Genomic DNA, 25,554 nt, shown 5'->3' on the forward strand with positions numbered 1-25,554 from the left:
ATACAGTAGCATTCCATGATGCAACAACATTTTGGTTTCTCAGCTAATAGTAGAGGTGAAAAGCTTTTTAGATTACAGCTTCCAGAAATCTTCTAGCAGTTGAGAAATTCTTGGGAATCGTAGTCCCAAAATAAACTTGGTCAGGCCTTGCTGTAAAAGAAAACCAAAAACCAAAATGATAACAACTAAAGAAGAATTTGAGGGGGGGGGACATAACTGAAAATTATGTGAAAGATAAAATTTGTGACTACTGTTGTTTAAGAATCCTATTAACATCCTCATTTTCCACCATAGGGTTTTTGGCTTTGCCATTGTGGCAACATCCACCCTCAACATGCTTATTCCATCAGCTGCTCGCGTCCACTTTGGCTGTGTTATCTTTGTACGGATCCTGCAAGGGCTTGTAGAGGTAAGACCTGTACACTCTCTCCATGCATTCTTACTAGCCTGTAGTGTCTACAGTGTTTGTTCTCCACAGCAGTGACAGCCAGAGGCAACCCAAAAGTGTGGAACAGTGAATCTACTCTTGGTTTCCATCCTGGTTTTTAAAACAACTATTTCAAGGTGCTGACATCTATTCCTATTCCAGTATTTGGATCACTCCTTCAAAGGAGTTTATCAGACAAGAGAAATTGGAAGTACTGTATAATCCAATGGCAATCTGAATGCAATCATGGGGTTTAATGTTATTGCATGATAGACTACCACTTGCAATTTTGGGCAATGGGAAGTCAGTCTGAACCCAATCATGGGGTTTCACGTTATTGCGTGAGTGGTGATCACACACAATTTCGGGCAATGGCATGCTATTTTCGGGCAATGGGAAGCCAGTTCGAATGCAATTCGCATTCACATAAATTTGCTAAACTAGTGAATTCACATGAATGCATTCTGACTCCACTTACTTTTCATTAGAAATTAAGAGAAATTCCTCACATGTGATAAACTCCAAAACTAGCCAAAAACCTGGAGTTGATTCCCTGCAACAAAATGTCTTGGGCTTGGTTCTCTTCAGCACTGTTTCATCATCCTTGGCCCTCCATATCCACAGACTCCACCATCCATAGCTTGAAAATATTCTCCTCCAAAAATTCAAAAAGCAAAGCTTGGTTTTTCCATTTTATATAAGGGACACCACTTTAGAAGTCCATCGTATATAATGAGACTTGAGCATCCGTGGATTTTGGTATCCACGGCAGGTCCTGGAATGAAAACCCAGCAGATACTAAGGGCCCACTGTATTTTAGAGAAGACAGCCAAGGTCGAAAGGGGTTGAGACTAAGGAGTTTACCACACAGGGGAAATCCTGTGCAAAAATGGGGCTTTAAACTAGGGGAAAAAATGCAAAAGCGAGTTGATTTTCACACGACATCATTGTTAAACTTGTGTTAACCCAAATGGAAAGTGGAGAGAAAGTAGACAAAAGTGGCTCCTTTTTACTTTCAGAAAATCCCGAAAGCAAAAAGGAGCAGCTTTTGTTTACTTTCCATTTGAGTTAACACCAGTTTAACATTGACGTGTGTGAAAATCAACCTGCTTTAGTGGGTTTTTTCTAGCTTTTAAATCCCGTTTCTGTGTGGGATTTCCCCTGTGTGATAAACTCTTAAGAACCAATTGCTCATTTCGGGGACTACTTTTATTCTCCAAATGAAAGATAGTACTGGTGTTTATGTTACTCTCCTTTCACTCCAGGGGGTTACTTACCCAGCATGCCATGGGATCTGGAGCAAATGGGCACCACCATTGGAACGCAGTCGGCTGGCAACAACAGCTTTTTGCGGTAAAGTTAACCTGTGATGTAGAGCGTTGGCATGGTATAGTTGTTTGAGTGTTGAACAAATAATCTGGGAGACCAGTCTCTGAATTCCTGCTCAGCCGTGGAAACCCACTTGGTGACCTTGGACAAGTCACATTCCCTCCACCTGAGAGGAAAGGAATGGCAAATCTCCACTGAATAAATCTTACCAGAAAATCCCCTATGACAGGATTGACATACATTGGAGCTGAGTGGAGGGCACATAATAATAACAACTTTGTGACCAACCTTATTGCTTACATAGTCAGGGCAGGTCTGAGGATCAAACAATCATTTCTGGTGTTTTGAACTTGCAGACAATATTGATGTCTGGCATGTTAAATATTTTTGAACATAACTTTAATACCGGAGCATGAAAATAACTCATTGCAAGTAATGGTATTATCTGCAGTTACTACACTAAGCATTACCTTTTGCTTAGTGACAAAATTGTTACTTGTCCAAAAGCAACATAATGACTAGCAACATTAGTCCAAAATACACTGCAGAAATAATCCAGTTTGAGACCACTTTAACTGCCCTGGCTCAATGCTAGGGAATTCTGGGAACTGTAATTTGTGAAATATTTAGCTTTCTCTATAGAAGACTGTTGGTGCCTCAATAAACTACAATTCCCAGGATTTCCTAGCACTGAGTCAGGGTAGTTAAAGCAGTCTCAAACTGGATTATTTCTGCAGTGTGTTTTGGACCATTATTACTTTTTGTGTAATGAGTACAGCTCATGTACTACATGTAAAATATTTCCATTGGAGTTGGGGAGATTTTAGTCATTTTCCTATCTTTTAAAATTATGGAATTATGGAATTCCGGAAGCTGTAGTTTTAAGAGATGTTTAGTCTTCTCTATCAGAAAGCTCTGTAGAACAAACTACAAATCTCAGAATTCCACAGCATTGAGCCATGGCAGTCAGATGCATGTTTTCTGCAATGCAGATGAGACCTTAAAATAACAGCAATACCAAATGCTTAGCTTTAGAAAATGTAACGAATAATGGCCAATGCATTACTTATAAAAAATAATGGCCCAAGCTCTGCCTAACACAGCCTTCTCCAACCTTCCCCAGACTAGAGATGTTTCAGTCTAGAACTCCAAGCATTCCCAGCCAGCATCTGGAGGTCACCAGATTTAGAGAAGACTGGCCTAGGAATCCTAAAAACTATTCCAAAATCTAGATCAAAACATTCACATCTTGAGTTGTTCCTTCTGATTGGCCTCATAGTCTGAGCATCATAGATGTGTACATCAAATCTATTCAAAATATCCATTAGAGATGCTTTTACATTATGACCCCTTAGCACTGTTAAGGCATTGCTCACTCATTTCCATTGCTAACATCCTAGAATGCTCACACATAACAAAAGTAATATGTTCTATTTAGCAAGGTCTTGTGCAACTTTAACTAGTAGCTTCCTCCTAGCAACTTCTGGCCCCTTATTTTTTCCAGTTCAGCATGACCAGCACTACTGGTAAATAACAATAATTCCTGACACACTACACATACTGTATTATTATCCTGTTTAACACCTGAGCCTCACAAAGCCACGCTTAGCCATTTATATCTCCTTTTTGGCTCCCAGCATGAATACACCACATTTCTAAACTCCCACCACTATTCATATGGCATCTATCCACCCTGGCCTAGCAACATCTTTCCTTTGTCCTTTGTCCTTCAGTGACCATAGTTATAACTGAACATGTTACTTCATCACCATTCCCACAAATTTTTCATAAAGGTCCTTCACTCCATGCATCTGAGTAAGTAGACCTACTCTACGAAAGCTTGTGCTACAATGTGAAGGCTTTCATGGCTGGTGTCCATATTTATTTGCAGGTTTTTATGTCTATGTGGCCATCTTCTAATCTAGAACATGGCCACATAGCCCAAAAAACCCACAAAAAAACTTGTGCTACAAGTTCTTTCACACAGTTAGTGTTAAAAGTGCTATAAGATCTCTTTACATACTGATATTGGTAAATGATGGATGAATTGCCCCATAACTGCCCCTGGTTTTCAGTCCCTACCCCCCATAATGGGGTAGGATTGCTTTATTTTGTCTTCTTTTTTCTTCTATATTTTTTCTTTTTTCATTCTCAAATTGGTGAAACAGAAGTTGGTAATTCCAGACAGCTAGTATAGACATCTCCTATTGTTATGGCACAGGTTGTCATGAGGCATTACAAACTGTAGAAATTCTAACCTCTTCCATATATCTTTACAGGCTCCTATGCAGGGGCTGTGGTAGCCATGCCTCTTGCAGGCATTTTAGTCCAGTATTCTGGATGGAGTTCTGTATTCTATGTCTACGGTAAGTCAACTAGAGACCAACAAAGAAATTCTGATGTGAAGTCGAAGGCTTTCATGGCCAGCACCCATATTTTTTGTGGGGTTTTTGGGGCTATATGGTCATGTTCTACAAGAGTTTATTCCTGTTTCACCAGCATCTGTGGTTGGCATCTTCAGAGAAAGATTCTCTGAAGATGCAAGCCCCAGATGCCAGCGAAACATCAGGAATAAACTCTTCTAGAACATGGCCATATAGCCCCCAAAATCCCACAAAAAAACACTAAAGAAATCTTGGTTTATCATAAACATTTGGCTGTCCAGATGTTTTGGACTTCCAACTCCTTGCATGGCCAAGGGATTGCATACCCCTCCAACGGTCGTGATATGGCAGGGGCAGTTCTGATTAATGCTCTATAATCCCACTTTTTCAGAGACAGTACTTTTAAAATGTCCCAGTTTCTTGCTTCTCCTCCTACTTCCCCCCTTTGTCTTCAACTTCAGTTGCTGAAAACTGAGTTCCAAGTACAAAAATAGTTTGCATTCAATTAACTTTGCTGGGGGGAGGGAAGGAGGGGGTAGAATCTTGCCCTTCCCAGTAGGTTTAGGCAAAAGTAAACTGCTGCAATATCTCCTGGTTTAGATGTTCTTCTTCATTGATAACTCCTGCTGTCTTGACCATACTGTGATGTTGCTTGGCCACATGTGTCCTGGTTTTCATATGTGACTTGTTGGAGGGTGTAGGATTGTGGTTGTAGGAATTGCAGTCCTAAAGCTCTGGAGGAGCAAAAATTCCCTGCCCCTGGTTTATCACGGAGGTGAGCAAGCCTTTTTGACCCAGGGCCAAATTTTAATTTGGAAAAGTTCTTGCAAGGGGCGATTTCTGGACGTGGGAACAGCTAAAGTAACAGTGTGGAGCCAGAATAAAACAGACAGGACCAAAAAGCTTTACTAGGCCTCTTTTCATTGTCTCAAATCCTGTTGCATCAGAACAAAGATCCTTCCAGTCATCCTGACCTTCTGTCCCTCGGCAGGCAGCTTTGGTATCTTCTGGTACATGTTCTGGTTACTGGTTTCCTATGAGAGTCCTGCACAGCACCCGACCATCTCAGACGAGGAGAGGAAATACATAGAAGAAAGCATTGGAGAGGGCTCTAGTCTCATGAATCCTCTGGTGGTCAGTTTTGCATTTATCATTTGTTATGTGCAAAATATGAAAGTAACATATTACAAGTAATTGCAATTACATTTCCCAGTCATGGAATGCCCTCCCCTTGGAGCTCCAATTGGTGCTAATGCTGGTTTCTTTTAGGTGCAAAGTAAAAGCACGGCTGTTTCTTACAGCCTTTGGTCCTCACAGATTTATCTCAAAATGCTAATGTATATAGTTTTAAAATTGTTTAAGGACATTGTCACACGAGCCTTGATCTCTCTGAAATCTTATTGATGGGTTTTCCTGTCAATGAAAAGGGACACTGTACCAGTGTTTTGCAGGCAAGCAGCAACATGATAGAGACAAGTATGGCCAAATACATTATAATTGCAGTTCAAAGGCCTCGTGTGATAATCTCCATACACTTTTAAATCTGTTTTAACATTTTAATCATATTTAATATGTTTAGTCTATTTAAATTATTTTTACACTTTTAAATAGTTTAAACTTGTTTGCTCTCATTATACTTGCAGGCTGCCCTGAGACCTATTGATATTATAGGCCATGAGAGAACTATTTCAGTAAAATAAAATACTAATAAATAAGTAACACTATTGCTAGCTTCTCTCTTGGGGTAATAAAGCAATGTAACCATTTTAAAAGTAAGCGATAGCAGAGTTACTTTTCTGATCTAACAAGGACCAGTTTCTATTTGTTTTCAAAAGCTCCTTTTTAAGAGCATTTTAGAGGCATTTTGACTAGATTTTAAAAAACTGTATGCAGAGCAGGGTGGGAATGGCAGAGCCTCTCCTTGGAGAACCCACTGCACTCGTGGGAGCTCCATTTTGGAGAGACAAAGAGAGACCTCAGAGATGTTTGGGATGAATTGCTAATAGTAGTTGGTGGCTTGAGGACATGACATTACTCAGCTGATTCGTGTTTCTTTTCTCTCCTTCCTCTCCAACTTGTCAGAAATTCAAAGCGCCCTGGCGCAAGTTCTTCACATCCATGCCTGTCTATGCCATTATTGTGGCCAATTTTTGCCGGAGCTGGACTTTCTATTTGCTCTTAATTAGCCAGCCGGCCTATTTCGAAGAAGTGTTCGGCTTTGAAATCAGTAAGGTGAGAAATGGCACATAATCTGATGTTTCTAGATAGGTGGGTACATTGATGGATGGCATCCTCAGTGGCAGGGGGCAGAAAAAGTGGGACGTGTGTGCCTCTGTATTGTCTATTATGTATGCAGAGGATGTTCTTTTTATTACACGCTAATATACTGGCGAGAAAGAAAAGTCTCTAGGCATGTGTAGAGTGACCTTCGTTCTTACATTAGGTCAGAGAGGGGGAACTGTAAACACACACACACACACACACACGATTTTTAAATGGTTTAAATTCTATAGATCGTTTCATTGCTTATACATACACACACACACACACACTAATGTTATTGTATGTTTTTAATCTGTTCAGGTTTTAATATTCTGTAACCTACTTTGTGTCCCAATTTTGGGGTAAAGGCAGGATATAAGTAAATAATTAATAATAATCCTAATAATACTTATAATACTAATACAGACAAGAGCATCTGGTGTGTTGCACAGTTTCCATTCCAATATACTTCCATTCCTGGGTTAGGTCAAGGATGGTCAGAAATGCATTTTAAAACTTAAACAGGCTCAAAAGTAAAGCAAAGCTATTATTATTATTATTATTATTATTATTATTATTAAACTTTATTTCTAGAACACTGTAATTATACACAGCGCTGTACAAAGTCGGTAAAATTAAGGAGTATATAAAAGCCTGCCCAAGGCGTACACTCTAAGATAATAACAATTAAATAGAGAAATCGATAAAATTACCATGTAGAAAAGAAAAGACAAATTAAAAACATCACATATAAAAGCAGATCACATCACATCAAACATTGTCAGACAGCCAGATGACAATCACAGATTCCCTGGGAACGCTTCCCTAAACAATATGGTTTTCAGCACAGCCTTAAAGCTGGTTAGGGAAGTGATGAGCCGTGCATGCAGAGGAAGAAGGTTCCAGGAATGAGGGGCAGCAAGAGAGAAGGAACGGATCCGGGATGGGACAGAGGAGATCCTGGGTTGAAAGAGGAGACTTTGGCTACCAGAGCGGAGAGTGCAAGTAGGGGTGTAGGGAGCAAAGACAGCAAAGAGATGGAAGGATTGTGCTTGTATCCTTTGTGGCTGCTTCCTCTCCCAGTGATAGTTGGAAGTTCCCAACAGAGAAGATCAGTTAAATAAAGAGGGGCCAGCCCATGCAGGGCTTTAAAGGTGAGTAGCAAAAGTTTGTACCTGATGCAGAAAGGAAAAGGGATCCAGTGAAGGGAGGACAACAGAGGGGAGAGATGATCATAACGGCGAGCAAGTGAAATAATGCGTGCAGCTGAATGCTGAACAGAAATTAATGGGTGGAGGTGAGAGAGAGGAAGCCCTGCCAAGAGGAGGTTACAGTAGTCTAGTCGTGAGACCACTAGGGCATGGACCAGTGTCTTTGCAGTAGAAGCTGAGAGATATGGACGGATTTTGGCGATATTATAGAGAAAAAATCTACAGACTTTGGCTGTAGTCTGGATCTGGTGGATAAATGACAAAGAGGAGTCAAAGATGAAACTGAGACTGCGGGCTTCCTGGACCAGCTGGATAGAGATGTTATTGACGGAAATAGAAAAGGAATAGTGAATGGTGGGCTTAGGAGGGAAAACAAGAAGCTCAGTCTTGGACATATTGAGCTTCAAATGCCGATGGTGCATCCAGTGGGAGACAGCTGTTAAACAGGATGACACTTGCTGCTCTAGCTCTGGTGAAAGATTAGGGGTGGAAAGGTACAGCTGGGTATCATTGGCTGGTAGGAGAAACCAAAAGAACTGATAAGTTTGCCAAGGGAGAGTGTGTATAAAGATAACAGAAGGGGACCCAAAACAGAGCCCTGAGGAACTCTGACAGATAAGGGGACAGAATACGAGGTCTGACCACCCGAGATAATAAGGAGAAGACATCAGGATATATAAGTTTAGGATTTAAAGAAATGGGAAATTAAACCCTAATAAATGAGCAGAATTGAATATCATCCTTTCAAAAATTAAACAGAATAAATTAAGCAGCTCATAGGTGGCAAGAGTTTCCTGACAAGGCCAGACTTACCATTCCATATGACTGACCACCTCATGTAACAGATGCTGACATGGGGAGCCCCGAAGGGCTGTGTGTGCCATGAGGTTTGGTCTGTGCCCCCTTAGCTGACCTGCTGCCCCCAGGTGCAGGTGAAGATGGTGTCCCATTGCCTATGCCCTCATAACGCAGTTCAGTTGGCCCCATCACTAATGTTGAAGTAAGATTCAATTGCCATTCTGCCTGGTTCCTGTGCATCTGGTGAACCTGGCGGGTGGGGATTCACCATATTGTCCTTTGTTTCAGGCAGCAAAATTTCTATGGCCAGCCTTGACATCTGGCCCCAACACCTTCCTTGGATATGCAAGTGGCAGAAACAGTCTAGGGCACTTTCTAGGAGCTCTAGCTGGTTCACCAGTGTTATATTAGAGTGTCCTGGGATTTTTATGGTTTTCATTTAAAACAGAGACACTGGCTTTACTCTACAGTGATGGGAATTGTACAGCATTCCAGATATTATTGGACTGCAAGTTCTAGCAGTTCTAGTCAGCATTCCTAATGAGAAATACTGGGATTGCAGTCTAGCAAGTCATCTGGAATGCTACACTTTTCTCACTCCTCTTAGTTAACTGCCCTTACTCTCAGGACCATATAACATTGCACTGCTATGGCAATATGTTGTTGTGTGCCTCTAAGTCATTTTTTAATTTATGTCCACTTTAACTGCCATGCAATGGAATGTATCTACTTTGTTAACTGAGATATACCTGTACATTTCACATCTCCCTGCTAGCAGGGAAAGACATGGGGGTTTAAGTGGGCAGTGCTCCATCTTCCCAAATGGTAGGACCATGCCTGTTTATTGCTGAAAAAACAGCAAAGAGATGGAAGGATTGTGCTTGTATCCTTTGTGGCTGCTTCCTCTCCCGGTGATAGCTGGAAGTTTCCAACAGCTTTTGAATACCCTCTTGATCTTGAAACTACTGAATGTCTTTTCTTCTCCTCTTCCTTGCTTATAGGTGGGTATGCTTTCCGCCTTGCCCCATCTAGTGATGACCATCATTGTACCCATTGGGGGTCAAATTGCTGACTTTCTGAGGACACGGAGGCTCATGTCTACCACAAATGTTCGCAAGATGATGAACTGCGGGGGTAAGAGATATAAAGAGTTCCCCCAGACATGACAAATGTGATACAGTGTTGCTGGAGGTTGTGGAATTTGTTGCTGTAGTCCTCAAGAATTTTTTAAAAAGTCAAATGTTTCTGGGGTTCTGGGCTATTTTCTGGTAAGTTCCAGTATTAGCTGCAACATTTTATTTCTACACTGAAAACTGATGGCTTTTTAATTTCAAAACAGATCAGAAAAATACATCCCATCTCTTCCCCCTTTCTCATTTTTTAAACATATTAGAGTTACAGTGTTATATTATCAGAATTCAAAGACATTGCTATGTTAGTCTGGATCAGTATACAAAGGAATTGTGTTTTCATAGACCAAGTCATGACAATTTAACATTATAAAGGAAGAGAAGAAGGTGATGAAATCTCTTAAAGTTTTGTTTTGATTTAGTGCCATGTTGTCGTTTTTTAAATTTCAAAGAAGAGTTTGCAGTAGCCTGGGCTTGGGAAATGTTCACAAGTCAAAACCACTAGCCACCACTAGTGTTGACCCTATGGAATGGAGTGCTATCTTCTGTTCTTGTCTTTAGATTTGTGAGTATTCCTTACATTCCTTATTCCAAAACATCTGGAGATTCAGGAAAGTTAATTTAGGCAAGTAAAGGCCTTTTGAACCCTTCCTACTAGCTATCCTTTTAACAGGAGAATTGACTTTTATATTAATTTGTTGATTTGTTAAATCTTTATCCTGCTTCTTTAATGCCTCTTTGTTCTCAGGATAGCTTCAGATAAACATTTTAAAATAAAATGACATTCAGCCGTCAGATCCAAAACTAACAAAATAGTAAAACAACAGATATCAACACAATCAATAAAGCACCACAGATTAATAAAACCCAGCTTCTAGAGTGGCTTAAAAGGTTTTAAAAGCCTGGCTGGCAGAAGAAAAAAGACTTTTGGTGTCAAAATGACACACAAAATGCTTTATAGAGGCTGAGGATTGAACTTGCATTGACCTTCTGCATGCAGAGCATCAGCTCAGCTCCTGACCCACATCCCCACAGAGCTATGCTTCCTTTTTTGTTCTGAAAACAAGATATAGAAATCTAGGAAGCTGCCCTATCCCATATCCCATATCATGATAAACCATTATTTGTTGCTCAAGCCACAAATTGCACAGCAGGCAACCAAACAAACTGTGACTTCTTTCCTCTTCCCCCACCTTGATTTTTCTCTATATATACTTTCCCTCCAGCTCCTGTTTCAGGGTGGGCACCTGCTGCAAACAAGTGAGGGACAAGTGATAGTTATGGATTCAGATATCATGATAAATCATGTTTTAAACAAGCTGGAATTTGTAAGGCAACAACAAGCTATGAGTTCACATTGTGGCTTGTGGCTGATTAACAAATCAAGGCTTGTTACCAAAAGTAGTATCTCACAGCACAGCCAATCTATTTTCAACAAACTGCAATATAGTTTGTTGTGATGTGTATGTTCACAGAGTCAGACAATTTATTTTTATTTATTTATTGTATTATATCCCATCTTTCTCCCAAAATGGGATGCATCTGGCCATCTTGCACAGTATTGTTGACAGAGCCCTAGATCCTACAGTGCTTCAACATAGCATAAATACAAATATAAATAGTGTTTCTACTGCATAACCCTTGTTCCGATCAGCATCATAATGCAACCAATGTCCATGGCTATCATCATGTAGTAGCAATAGCAAGTACATTTCTATACCACTTACCGATGTACTAAGCAGTTTACAAAGTGTAAGCTAATTGCACTACTACAAAGTGTAATACCATCAATATGTAACCTCATGCTACTCTGTCACTTTTGATACACATGCTCATGGGTTCCACATGAAGAACTCTGCTTACAGCATCATCAGCTGGACATGACTGTCGCACATTGTTCATAAATTTCACTCACCAGGCACAACAACTTAGCACTACTTATTTTATACACATAACATTAAATGGTAGCCGTTATCCAAGATTTCAAAAATGAGGTTTTCCCAGCCCTAATGAGAGATGCAGGCAGTTGAAACCAGAACTTTCTGCATGTGATATTCCAATGAGCTATTACCACTTCTCTGCAACACACACACAACATAGGTCCATGTTATGTTCTTCTCCAAGATCCAAAACTTATTTCAGTACAAGGGCTACATTCAGTTTCGGGAGGTTCTTGTGGTTTCAGGGGATGAGCCAGGCTAATAGCAAGAGATAAGGAGACAAAACCCTATCATTTTTATTTTATTTTATTTGCTGTAAAATTCATACTTCCAGGAACAAATGCTTCAGAGAAGCATTTCAATTTTTGAGAATGAGGGGAAACCCTGTACAATTTCTGAGCAACCACCAAACAGTAATATCATAGGGAAGAGTGTGTGGCTGTTTAGGAGACTCCGGGTGGGTGAATCAGGCCACATTTGACCCTGGGGCCTGAGGTTACACATGCCACTCTAGTTGTTATGCAGCCAATTGCAGTCAAAAGGGCCACACAGATAAAGCGGTGGTTGGGTATAGTAGCGACTGGCAGTATCCATGTGAGTGAGGCTGTGCAGTCACTCTAGTGTTAAGTTTGAACTTTCATGGAACTATCCCAAGTAGCAAACCTCCAAATAGGTTCAATGCCTTGGTTAGATCTTTCAAAGTTTGTACTAAACCGCACAGCAAATGCACTGCCCAGATGTCCTGGGAATCACCAACAGCTACTGATGGTATACCTGAGATGGACCACTAAGCAGAGTGAAGCAGTTGGCTCAGACAGAAAATTTAGGGTGTCATGAAAGGACAGGTTTTTTTTAAAGCAAGCTTGATGCTTTTGCATATTTACTGGAGAGCAAGGGGTGAGCTACTCAAAGGGATTTTCTGCCTTGGATGCCAAAGTAACTTAGCTGACTTTGGGTCCTGTGTATCTTGATTTGTGGGATGGTGGTAGCATTTGCTGCTTTGCCTCAGGCAGCACAGAGTCTTAGGGCGTTACCATCAGATATGTATCCAAGGTCACTTTCTCTTTTGCCAGGGTTTGGCATGGAAGCTACGCTACTCTTAGTGGTCGGTTATTCCCACAGCAAAGGGGTTGCAATTTCTTTTCTCGTGCTGGCCGTGGGTTTCAGTGGCTTTGCTATTTCAGGTAAGTTCTCAGGGAGCTGGGATAATTTCCACCATGTTTCGCAGCATCCTCACCTATAGAAGCCTTTTTTGGAAAGGCTCTTTTGAAAAGGCTGTTTTTATGGTTAAACACAGCCTCTCTGGGGCCTAAAATAACTGTGGTTGCTTTATTCATCCCACAATGCCTCATTTTAATGAGGGTTAATTTTAGATTGATTTTAACAATTTAATTGTATTTTATGATGTTTTGTAGCTTTTAATTGGTGGTTAGGGATTTATGTTTAATCAATGTTATTGTGATATTTTATTATGGTTTACCCACCTCAATCCTTCCATGAGAGGTGGACTATTGTTATTGTTGTTATTGTTGTTATTTGGTCCAAGAAGTCCCCAAAGCATGATGAGAACGTCTCTCATGTCTTCTGAGGGCATTTAGGGTTAGAATCTGATTTGGTTTTGTGCAAGCAGGTGCAGATGGGGATTGCGGCCCTCCAGGATCTCCTAGTGCTAATGCAGCCCTCTGCCTTCTTCCACAGTTGCTCACCCTTAACCTAGGGAGTTTATCTAATCCTGGAGGGCCAAACTGATCAATTTTGGTCTCACCCATACTTGAACATTATAAATCACAAGTTCCATTTTTCCCAGAGATGAAAACAAAATCACAAATTTTGACAAATCCTCATTATGAGCAGGGAAAAAGAATTCAACGACACTGAAACAATTTCTCATCCACTTGTCTACAGAAAAAGTTGTGAACTCCTGCTGGACTTTCTAGGAGTAGTTTAACATGAAAGCTCTATGATCGTATGTGTAGAAGATTCAGTAATTGTTCTTGCACTAAACTTCTGTACCGCTTCCACAATTTCATGCAATTTTTCATATGTAAGAACAATGCAGTGTGTCTAACATGTATTCCTTTTAATCTCCTCTCACTTCCAGGATTTAATGTGAACCATTTAGACATTGCCCCCCCGGTATGCCAGTATCCTTATGGGCATCTCCAATGGTGTGGGGACCCTCTCGGGCATGGTGTGCCCCCTTATAGTTGGAGCTATGACCAAACACAAGGTAGGAAACAAATGATTCTGAAAATTGAATTTTTTTTCCCTAAGTGATGTTTCTTTTCCATAACTGCATTATCCACGTGTAAGAGGGAGATGTATCAACGGACTTAAAACTCATGGGGAAACTAGGGTGGAGAAATTGAGAATCAACTTGTGTGGAGGGCGGAGGTAAACTGACAACAAGGTATGCACCAAAGAATAAACCAAACCACCCAAATGAACATGATCAGTGAGTATTGAAGGTTGGCTGACATACAGATGGAAGTGGAAAATCAAGTGGAATATCATGTAAAGGGGCATTTCTGTCTGTCTGGAATACAGAATAGGAATATTCTTCATAGTAACTTTTACTCTTAGCTCTACCTCTTGTATCCACAGGATTGGTAACTGTGTTTTCACTTACTGATGTCTAAAGAAAAAGGTCTCTTTAGGCATGTGGAGGTCCTCCACTGCAATTCTATGCTTAACTTTCAGCAGAAATATAGTTCCACCATTATCCATAGATCTTGCTATCTGCAGTATCTCTGGGGATGTATCTGCCATGGATACAGGGGTTGGATTCTAATTCTTGTTTCTTTCCATTCATGGAGACAGTCTTATACAGTGGGCCCTTAGTATTCACCGGGGTTTGGTTCCAGGACCCCTGTCAATACCAAAATCTGTGGATACTTAAGTCCCATTACATACAATGGCATATTAAAATGGTGTCCCTTAGAGAAAATGGCAAAATCACAGTTTGCTTTTTGTAATTTATATATATTTTGGAATATTTTCAAGCTGTGGATAGTTAAATCCACGCATAAAAAAACCTGTGGATAACTAGGGACGACTATGAGCTTCTTCATTTCCATATGCGTATGGGTGACTATGATCCCCTTCATAAAATACATAAAGCTAAAGCAAACTCTTGCCAAACTCTAAACTTGTGGAAATGATTTAAAATGTGTGTGTGTGTGTGTGTGTGTGTTGTGTGCCTTCAAGTCATTTCTGAGTTACGGCAACCCTAAGGTGAACCTATCACAAGGTTTCCTTGGCGAGATTTGTTCAGAGGTTTGTCATTGCCTTCCCCGGAGGCTGAGAGCATGTGACTTGCCCAAGGTGGGTTTCCATGGCCGAGCTGAAACACTGGTCTCCAGTCAAACCACTATGCCATGCTGGCTCTCTAAAATGAGAGGCAGCCTAAGAACTTTAAAGGAAAATCACAAAGGAAAGTGTCAGTCACACTGGTTCATCATCCTCTTTGAGCCAGCAAGATGCCCATGGAAAGCCCACAAGCAATGCAGAGCTTTCTCACTGTGTATTTACCCTCTAACATTTTGCTGATAAAAACAGCCCTTTCTCTATCTGAAGAGTTTTTGCTGGAACTGGGTGTGTGGGTGTGTGTGTGTGTGTGTGTGTGTGTGAGACTGTATGCCATTTCTGGCTTGGTTTCTAGCCATAGAAAGCCAGTGTGGTGTAGTTTTAGACTAAAACCCTGGGAGACAGGGTTTAACCTCCCACTCAGCCATGGAAGCCCCATTGGGTGATCTAAGGCAAGTCACACTTTCTCAGCCTAAGAGGAAGGGGAGGACCAATCTCCTTTGAATAAATCTTGCTACGAAAACTAGGGGATAGGGTTACAATAAACTGAAGATGACTTGAGAGCATATAACAACACCAGTCTCTACCCACAGTGGTTTTTAATTGCATTTTTTCCTCCTCAAGTTTCCAATTTGTTACATTAAATGTCCTCTTTGACTTATAGAGCACCAAAACTGCCAGTTTTATCAGCTCTCCCTTTCTGTAAATTTTATATTTAGGGATAAGTGTATCTTATTGATTTTCACTCTTTTAACAGGTTTCTGATACTCCCACTGTAGCAAGCTATTCTCTCTTCTAATACCAGGCACTGGCATTTATTCAAGTATCTGTTATGATTATTTAATAGTTACTACAGGCAAGTGGGACATATGGCGAAATGTTGCAATGCTGAGAGTCTCTTTTTCAGGGTCCAAAAGCCAGCATTCTTTGATCATCCCCCTTCCCCATGCTTTTTGTAGTTTTGTAAACCTGGGATTTCCCAAAACCCACAGATGCCTCTCTCTTGTGTATGAATGATACCAGTTTGGCTCCATAAGGATCCAGACTCACTCAACTGAATTTCCCATTGCACATGTATATAGAGCTTGGAAGTAAGTCTGAGCAATTGTAGTACAGAGAGCTTGACTCCTTTTACAGTGTAACTGTATATTTTTTAGTTATTTTATAGTAATAAGGGTATGGCCTCCTTAAACAATGGTGGAAGAATATCATATTGTTGCACTGTTGGCTCAACTGGTGCCTTGTGTTTTCTTCTGGATGTTAAGGTGATGATGAAGAAGGAAGCACAGACCAGCAGGTTAGAGTACTCAGTACTTTAATTACTTCTTTTGAAGAAACACAAAAGGACTTAGTTTTAATTGTAACAATAACAGTAACTTACTGCTGTGGAGGCTTTGAAACTATAGATTAATGTTAATTCCTGCTAGAGTAAACCTGTGGAATCCATGGACTTCACATAAATGTTGTCTTAGCAAGTTCCCATTAATCAATGGGTCTGTTCTAGCCGGGAATCAACAAGCGATTTAATTAATACTATTGTTGTTAACTGCCATCAAGTCAATTTCAATGTATGGTGACCAAATGAATGAGAGATGCTGGGTCACTCTGTCATCACTGATCTTGCAGACTTAGGGACTCTATATCCACATGGAATGCAGTCTTCATCTTTGCCTACTGCCTTCTACCTTACCAAGCATTATTGTCTTTTCTAGTGAGTTATCTCTTTTCAAGATATAACCAAAGTATGACAGTCTCAGCTTAGTCATCTTGACTTCTAGAGGGAGTTTTTAAAAAGTAGTTTTCCAAGCTCTTTTCATATACATTAATATTTTTGGTTTAAAATATAATAGAAAAAACTAGTTATTTTCACAGTCTGTGAGCTGTGGATGAAAAATAGCATTAAAGCTGTTTCCAGCATGCTCTTGCAAGGTGCATGTGAGCCAATGGTTAGGATTTGGATGGAGTGGGAAAGGTACAGTGGCCTACTTATTATAAAATGAATATTCTGGGTAAGTTTGACAGATCTCAGGGCTTGGCCCTGCATCTCCAGTTGTCATGGCTCATATCAAGGTGGCAAACGGGGGTAGAAATTTTGGGAGGTTCAGCTATGAGCAAGAAGTGTCTGCAAATCTCCAACTTACCTAGCAGAGCAGTAGTTTCCTACAGTTTACAAAGCTGGATTCATTTCTTGGTGAAACTTGCAAAGAATCTCCAGGGGGGTCTGTGTATGTACTTAGATTAATTCTACCCTCCCAGATGTTGTGGCGCTAGGGCTCACCTTCTGCTCTGCTCTGCAACCATCTTGTGCCTAAATGGTCCTTAGTCCATCTAAGTACATGAGAAGGAACAATCACCTCATTACACTTTGATCTGGGAACAGCCCTTTAGCTAAGATTTTTCTCTTAATTTCCAAGGGAGGAAATATTGTGTGCGTGCGTGCACGTGCGCATGACAACTGTGAGCAACTATATTTATTCATTATATTAATTTCATTTTTATGTAATGGGTACTTAATGCATGGCACTTAATAACATCACTAGGGGCCATTCCTAGGGATCAGGTTTTGGCCCAAAAACTTCAGAGCCTAGGATGGTCCTGAACTGTCAACCCTAGTTCTGAGTGATTCACCTTTTTGCCTTTTATTTTCCACAGACACGGGAGGAGTGGCAGTACGTTTTCCTCATAGCCTCATTGGTGCATTATGGCGGTGTCATCTTCTATGGGATTTTTGCCTCGGGTGAGAAGCAGCCATGGGCAGAGCCAGAAGAACTCAGTGACGAGAAATGTGGTTTTATCAATGAGGATGAACTGGCTGATGAAGAGGACGAGGCTGCCCGCATGGCATCAGGAGGCGGTGGAGGTGGTTACGGTGCCACCAAAAGCACCAGTTTTGCAAATGGAGGCTGGACTGCTGACTGGGACAAGAAAGAGGAATACGTACAGGAGCCTGGCAAAGATTCATATATGTATGGCAAGCCAGGAGAGCGGGACTTATCGTAGAGATGCTCCATCCCTCTTCTGTCATGGGATGATGGGGCTTTGGTTCAGTCCACTGGAGTGAGGGGGAAAGGCCTACATTTTGGGTTGCTTCTCACCCCACACCCTTCACTTTACCACCCTTTCCTCCCCTCAGCCCATATTTTTGGTGCATTGGTAAAACTGTCTGGATCCACTAAAAACTGCCCCAGCTCCTAGCCTTGGTAATAATGACCCAAGAAGGTATGTTCCATCCAAAACCTTCTCCTGCCTTTTCTGATAGGCTTTGTGTATTGCTGTGGGCAACAAACAGACCTTGCATATTCCACTCATTCCTCATTCTCTCAGCTATAACTACAGTATTGGTATCTGCCCACCTGGAACAAGAGGGTGGAGTTAAATTATACACACAGGTGCACCCCCCCCCCCCCCCAGGACCTTGGACTGGAAGCGGCTGAAGACATTTTGACACTCAGTGACAATATTGTAACACATGGCTAAACAAGGGTCCATTCACACTATATAATTACAATGCTATATTCCACTTTAACTGCCATAACAACAGTGGCATCACTAGTGGGGTGCAAGGGATACAGCCTACATCGGATGACACTCCAGAAGAGGGTGACACCCAGCTGTGTCCTCCTCCTGCTGCATGGTGAGGAGGTCCAAGAGTGCCCCTTCTGACTTCGCTACAGTAGCAGAGGAAAGGACCAAGCACACCCTTTTGGCCACTCCATTCCCAACAGCACCAAGTGATACCAGGGGTGGGGACACGATAGTATGACAACATCCTTTGGATTCCTGGGACTGGAAGTTTAGGGAGCGGTGCTTAGAAATTTTCTGTCAGGGAGCTGTAGTGCTTCAGACCCAAGATTTCATAGGATGATGCCATAGCAGTTAAATTGGTATGATAGTGCTATACTTGTGTAGTGTGAAATGGGCCTCTGGGGACAGGTGAGACTGTACGTATGTGGTGAAACATGGGCCCTTTTGCACTACACAGTTATAGTGCTATGATTCCTTTTTAACTGCTAGGGTCCATCCTATAAAATCCTAGGATTTACAATTTAGGGAGAGATATTTAGAATTCTTACCCAGAGAGCTCTAGTGCCTCACCTGGCTACAAGTCCCAGGATTCCATAGGATGTAGATGTAGCATTTAGTAGGATCATAGTGCTATAACGTTCTACCATGGAGTTATAGTCTTGCAGAGCTACAGTCTCTGAACCCACACCTCAGGCACAGTCTTTGGAATCTCCTTGCCAAAATAGGGGATTACTTCTTTCTGAGGCCTTGGAAGGCCAGTGCCTGTTAAAAAGTCAAACAGGGATAGGGATTTGAGGGTGACTTGGGTATTAGTGGACTGCAGCTTCCATCTGTCTGGTCAGTATAGCCAATGGTGAAGGTTGATGAGAGGTACAGTTGAACAATGTGCAAAGCCATGAGTTTTCCACCCCTGTGATGAATGGTACTGGGCTAGGTGGACCAATGCTCTTGACTCCATGTTAAGTGGGTTTGTGTGCATTCACCCTCCTCAGACTCACCTCTCCATGGTTGCTGCCTTGGAAAACAAATTAAATTGTCTTGTTTTTTTTTCCTTCAGCTAGGTAGTTCCATCCTGTATCTCACAGCTTCAGCACCTTTGACTACGGATGGGTAACTTATGGCTCTTCCAATATCGTTGGCCTGAGATACCCATCAGAAATGATGGGAGTTCCAGTCCAATGATTTTAGGAGAGCCACATGTTGTTCACCCTGCCATCCCAGATTCCCCTCTCTTTCTTAGAACTAAATTAAATCTTTCCCCCTTGAGAATGTATCTGGAGAGCTTTAAGGATGCCTTCAACATCAGGATACCGACAAGCACCCTGTACCAAAGAAAGAGGAGCAGTAGTTCACCTAAGCTCTAAGACTGACCGGTCACTCCAGTGCTGGGAGTGGGAAGAACAGAGTTCCCTTTTCTGACATAATAGATGACCTGCTTCCTCTTCAAAATATTCAGTTTCTAAGTACTCCATCAAGAAGCCTGTTGTATAAGTCCCCCGACAGAAGCAGTTAGACTTTTTTGTCTGATGTGGAATGTCTTCATTTAGTTCAGGATTGTGGAAGTGGTGTTGTACATGTAGTGCCATCATGAATAGTTACATATTGTGCATTGTACATGCAGGTATACATTCTGCATTACTCATGAAAATGCATATGCCCATTTGGTTGCACAGTATTTCAATTCATTAATGAGGTGGCTTTGTTTAGCAGTGACATGACCCAATGAGCATAAAGTTTTCATCCATCTTCTTCAGGTGGTATTTCAGCCTCCATGTGCAAAGTATGGATCAGTGATAGTTTCAAGAACCTTTCTTTTCCTGGCTTCAAAAAGAACTTTCCTAGAAATACCAAAAATTCCTCTTGGAATGTGTTCATAAAAGGGGTGATGTTATAGCACTTTTGAGCAGATAGCACTTGAAAATGCTTTGAATAGTGCCTCCTCAACTTAGTGCTCTCCAAATGTGTTGGATGACAAACACTACAGTCATCTATATAGCCTACAGTCAGAATGCTATCTGAGCATGCTAGAATGCTAGTGGCTATAATCCAACACATCCAGGGCTTGCCTGGTTGAGGATGGATGATTTTAAGCATTTAAAAAATACAGGTTGAGTTTCCCTTATCTGCAGTTCTGATTTCTGAAATATTGTGCATAAAATTACCTTCAGGCTATGTGTATCAGGGGCATATGAAACATAAATTTTTCATGTTTCAACTTGGGCCCCACCTCCAAGGTTTCTCATTATGCATATCAAATATTCTAAAATCCAAAAAACTCTGAGATCCAAAACAGTTCTGGTCCCAAGCATTTCAGATATGAAAGACTCAACTTGTACAACCACAGCTAAGAACTGAAGCTTCCTCCAGAACACAAGGCCTCAGTAAGCAACTGTACACCTTAGCTGATTTCCCATTGCTCTAGGGAATTCTTAAGTCTGATGTCCTGTAATTATGGGCCTAAATCCTATTGATAGATCTAACTAGACTGGATCTACTCTAGTTAGGAGTAAACAATAGGATATCAGCCAAAGTCCTTCCAGATTCTTACTTAAAACATACAAAATGTCCATACTAGGCATATAGCAGTAAATATTAAAGCACTTCAAATGCAGTTTTGAATAGCTGTAAAAACATTATTTAAAATGTGCACATTTCCAAGCTGTTTGACTAGGGATGGAGAACCACCAGCCTTCTCTACTGCATTTCCTCTCCCAGGTGTCTCCACCAGCATGGCTCATACTAAGGGATGATGGGAGTTGTAGCCCCAAACATGCAAAAGACCAAAAGTTCCTAACCCCCCTGTTTCCCTGAACCCCGGGAAGGGTTGTTGCCTTGCTGGTTAGTAACTGCCCTAGTGAGAACAGAGTTTAGGATTTCACTCCATAATGTGAACCAATGTTACTGAGAGGACATTAGAATGTTGCTTTAGGACCAGAGAGGCCTGGCTTGCTCTTGGGAGACTTTCTGTCCAAATGGCCCTGAGCGATTCAGGCCTCTTGCCTATACAAAGAGAATGATCGTGGCCTACCTCACAGGGATGTTGGGAGGGTGGGCAAAATAGAATTGTACATGTGTTTTATTTATTATTTATTTGTTGCGTTTCTCTCCTGCTGCCTTTCCTCCAGGGACCTCAAGGCAGTGTACATGGTTCTCCTTTTCCCCATTTTATCCTCACGACAAGCCTGCACAGTTATGTCAAGCATTCATAGTAATAACAGCAATGTGGAGGGAGGTCAGCCAAACTGGTGGTTTTTGACTACCCCAGTGTGCACACACAGAGAGACATATATACCCACTGCTTTTATGTGGGGAATCAGCTCGCAATAAGAATGCAAAATTTGGAATGACCCAGAACACCCCAATGCTCTCCATAGCTTCTTATCCTCCAATTTCATGAAAGTGTACTTCAAGAATAGCTCCAGACTGGCAGTGTCCAACAGTCTCCCCACAAGTTATGGAGGCACAGCCCCTTTGCCTCCTAGCCTAGCCTCTCCATTGCCCCAAACCTCCCCTCCCTAGTAGTTCCCTCCGTGGGTTGGTTGGTCTGTCCGGCGTTCACTCTGTACGTGTAACCTCCTTCCTCCAATAACCCCTCAACCAGTTGGAATAAATACTTTGTTCTTGTGTAAATATATAAATATAAATATTATATATGAAACCAAATATGATTTGAAACAGAATGTGCTTCTGTGCATGAAGTTGAAGACGGATTAATAGCTCTTTTTGCTGACCAGTGCCTGCAGCAGAAAACAAGCCCACTCCACCTTCTGCATCAACTCTTGTCGTAGCAGAAGGAGGATAAATGTCTAAATGGCAGGGGCCACCTCAAGACATTTTGCTGCCTGAGCCAAATAACAGAGCACATACTAACCTCACTCCTGCAGGTCACATACATAAGTGGACTGTACTAGTAGCAGTAGATTCTTCATTTCAACACTTGTGATGAAAAAGTTCATTCCACCATTCCTCAAGGGCCTGGGACAGGATGCACCCGTTTTGCTTTCCAATAAAGGAGAAAAGCCAAAGAGTTTAGGAGGAAGAGGCAGGAAACTTTCACTGCTGCTGCCCTATCTTCAGGCACCTGCCACCTGAAACAGTTGCTTCATTTTGCCTGATGGTAGAGCCAGCCCCAATGAATGTCCAAGGAGAACCTCTGTGCTTAGTCATGATGATATCTCTGTGAATATTCATTGCTAGGAAGCAATAGTGGGGTGGGCCAGTACAATGTTTCCAAGCCCTGTGTACTGTCTACCTGAAGGCATCTGATCAGCCACTTTGGATGGATACTGGACCCAGTGCAGTGGGACATTATTGGACTGCTTATTTGGAGCTGGGGAGAAGATACAAGAATACAGCTGTGGATGCAGAGGTATAGCTACAGAGAGGGCAAAACGAGGGTGTTCCCTGCTCCCTTAAAAAGAAATAAGAATTCTGTCCCTCCCCAAAGAAATTTTCCTTCTGTTCCCAAATTTCTATCAATGCAGAGAGTGAGACACTAAAAAATTTTTACACCTAGAACTCTTCCAAATGCTGTGTCTGCATTCCCTTGGTAACTTTGCCTGCCACTTTTCTTTACATGCCAAAATCAATTTCTAAATGCTCAACTGAAGTTTTAAGTTACTGCAACGTTAGAAACCAGGGCACTGATTTTTTTTTTCAAGATGGAAGGTAGAACTTGTATGGGGCAGGCAATGCCCACATTACGCCTACCCATACCCACTCCCTTGAATGAGTGGAATAATAGCACAAATGCAATTCCCATACTCCCCACCAGTTTTGATTGACCCCCTTTCATCCCCTTTTTAGCTGTTCCATTCAAAGGTCCCAGTTTGTCACTCCTCTTCTCACTTTCCCTCTTTGATGTTTATCACACTATGCTCTTAAAGAGGTACTATTCCAGTGTGACCCCTCTAGCAGCCTCCTGTTGCATGCATGCTGGGATTGGCAGTTTTAAGGAGCTGAACTTCTCTGCCTGAGAATTCTAAATACCCCTCCTTAAAACTGCCAATCCCAGCATGCAACAGGAGGCAGCTAGAGGAGTCACACTGGAATAGTACCTCTTTAAGAGCACTTCTGATAAACACCTTTGTCTTGATTTCCAAATGCAGAAGCAGTTTGAACCCAATTAATTCACCAAGGAAGAGAGGAGAGGCAGCGGCAGAATCTTACCCTTCCCATTAGGTTTAGGCAAAAGCAAACTGCTGCAATCTCCCCTAGCTTCTTCCTCATTCATAACAAAGTGACTACACTTTGATGTTGCTTAGTCATATGCATCCCAGTTTTCTTCTGTAAAATATTAGAGTATATGGCACATGCCCAAGGGTCCTATTCAACAGAAGTAACACAAAGGCTTATTTAACACATTTTGACTGACCTAACTGTTACTAGAAACCACGATCACTAACCTGAGGCTGTCATACTTTGGATATACCATCAGATGACATCATTCATTTAAAGATGATGAGATGATAATGCTCAGTAAAGTGGAATTTGGTAGGAAAAGAGGAAGATCACACTACGGGCGGATTCAAAGAATCCACAGTTCTGAGTTTGCAGGACCTAAGCAGGGTGATTAATAACAAGATATACTGAGGGAGTTTATCAAAAGTAAAATTAAAAAGATGTGCGTTAATGCTTCTTTGTGACCACTTCAATGTCAGGTTTTGTGTGAAGCCTGAAATCATTTTGCATAATTACACAATTTTTCCGGGATATTCATGGAGTACACTCCCAGTCTCCTTTGTTTGATAAACTCCCCAGGAAAGGTAGATGGCAGTAGAAAGAGAGGAAGACCACATGTCAGATGGATAGACTCAATCAGGGAGGACACGGGACTGAGTTTGCAGAGCAGTGGAGGATAGGGAATCTTGGACATGTCTCATTCAGAGGGTCACCATGAGTCAAAGCTGACTCAAAGGCGCTTAACAACACAACAAAGACAAACCTAACAAGCCTCAAAGCCTCAAAGGAAGATAGCTGGCACAGAACCAACTTCAGGCACCTGTTGGTAAGGCTGCCAGCTTTACAGCCTATCTCTCCTCCACCTCCAGATGCCAGGATGCTCACACTTGGATCCTACCTTTCACAAAATGGTTCACTTCTTGATTTCTAGATACCAATTCCTCAAATTTAAAGAGGGAGGGCCAGGCAAGCCCCCCCACTCCAGACCTACCAGTGGGCAACCTTTAACAGTAAGTGTGTGGGAGAGAGACAGGCTGAGGTTGCACGCGGCTGGCCAGCTGCAACGGGATTAAGCCAGGAATAGACAGTTGGCTCAGGGATTAGGAGGTTGAAGGGGAAGAAAGGGAGGGAGAGGTTCAGGGAGAGCAGGATGAAGAAGAGAAAGGAAATGCTGGAGGATAAAGCATCCCTATTTCTTCAACTCAGCCAAGCCACAAGGCAGCCATCTTCGTTTCACCTGTGGGTTTTTCAAGTCACCTCGGTTTCCACGTGGTTGCATTTGCACAAGTGCCCTGTTCCATACAATCCACATGCAGACATGCCATGACAGTACACAACCCAGGTTGCAGTAGATCTCAGTATTTTTTTAAAAAATATCCAAATGACATGAAAGTACAAGAAAGGGATAATCATCATCTGGCCACCCTAGACACTGAAAAGAGAAATGTAAGCAAGGAAGGAGATGGTAGGGAGTATAATTTCTCATCAAACATAATTCATGGAAGGTGAGGACTAGAAATGTGAATTCCAAGGAGGGGATATAGGAGAGGGGACCCCTTCTCCCAAAAAAACATGTTCTCCTGTGGGAAGGTTGATCTAGGCCTCCATATCTCAGGTGAAGCCTAAAAGGCTGAGCCAACTACTTTGGGGAAAAAGTGTACAGTTGTCACTCTACATTTCCAGCTTCAACTTTTGCAGAGTTGATTATTTTCAGATTTGATTAATATGTTCTCTTTAGGAATCTCTAGGTCCTCGAGCATGACACTATGGTCAATCTCTGCCAAAAGTTGCACTGGATGACCTAGAGATTCCTAGAGAGAGCATTTCTCTAGGCATTTGTAGGTCCTCCAGGATTCTATGGTCAACATCTGGGAGATATTGAACACAGAGTTGCTCTGGGGGACCTAGAGATTTCTAGAGAAGTGCTCTCTCAGGTTAAAAAAAGAGATTTTTTAAATATAATTTTAGTTTTTTTCCACTTTTGCAAGGGACCTGTGCCCCTAATCCCAGCAAATGTGGAGGGCCCACTGTATTTTGAAGAGGAACCTGAAAGAAGAGGGA

At 41.7% G+C, this 25,554-nt stretch overlaps 1 protein-coding gene across 1 annotated transcript in view; it reads left to right on the forward strand.

The window, feature by feature from the left end:
* SLC17A7 (solute carrier family 17 member 7) overlaps positions 1 to 18,011 on the forward strand; it is a 58,111-nt gene extending 40,100 nt beyond the window's left edge. Inside the window, 10 exon segments of the mRNA XM_042471077.1 lie at positions 295 to 409; positions 1,693 to 1,780; positions 4,036 to 4,122; positions 5,132 to 5,274; positions 6,223 to 6,372; positions 9,413 to 9,545; positions 12,555 to 12,665; positions 13,583 to 13,611; positions 13,613 to 13,711; positions 17,440 to 18,011. Coding sequence (XP_042327011.1) covers positions 295 to 409; positions 1,693 to 1,780; positions 4,036 to 4,122; positions 5,132 to 5,274; positions 6,223 to 6,372; positions 9,413 to 9,545; positions 12,555 to 12,665; positions 13,583 to 13,611; positions 13,613 to 13,711; positions 17,440 to 17,787 — 1,303 coding nt within the window. The 3' untranslated portion in view covers positions 17,788 to 18,011.
* The last annotated feature ends 7,543 nt before the right edge of the window (positions 18,012 to 25,554 follow it).

The sequence above is a fragment of the Sceloporus undulatus genome, chromosome 6 (genome assembly GCF_019175285.1).
Source record: "Sceloporus undulatus isolate JIND9_A2432 ecotype Alabama chromosome 6, SceUnd_v1.1, whole genome shotgun sequence".
NCBI lineage: Eukaryota > Metazoa > Chordata > Lepidosauria > Squamata > Phrynosomatidae > Sceloporus > Sceloporus undulatus.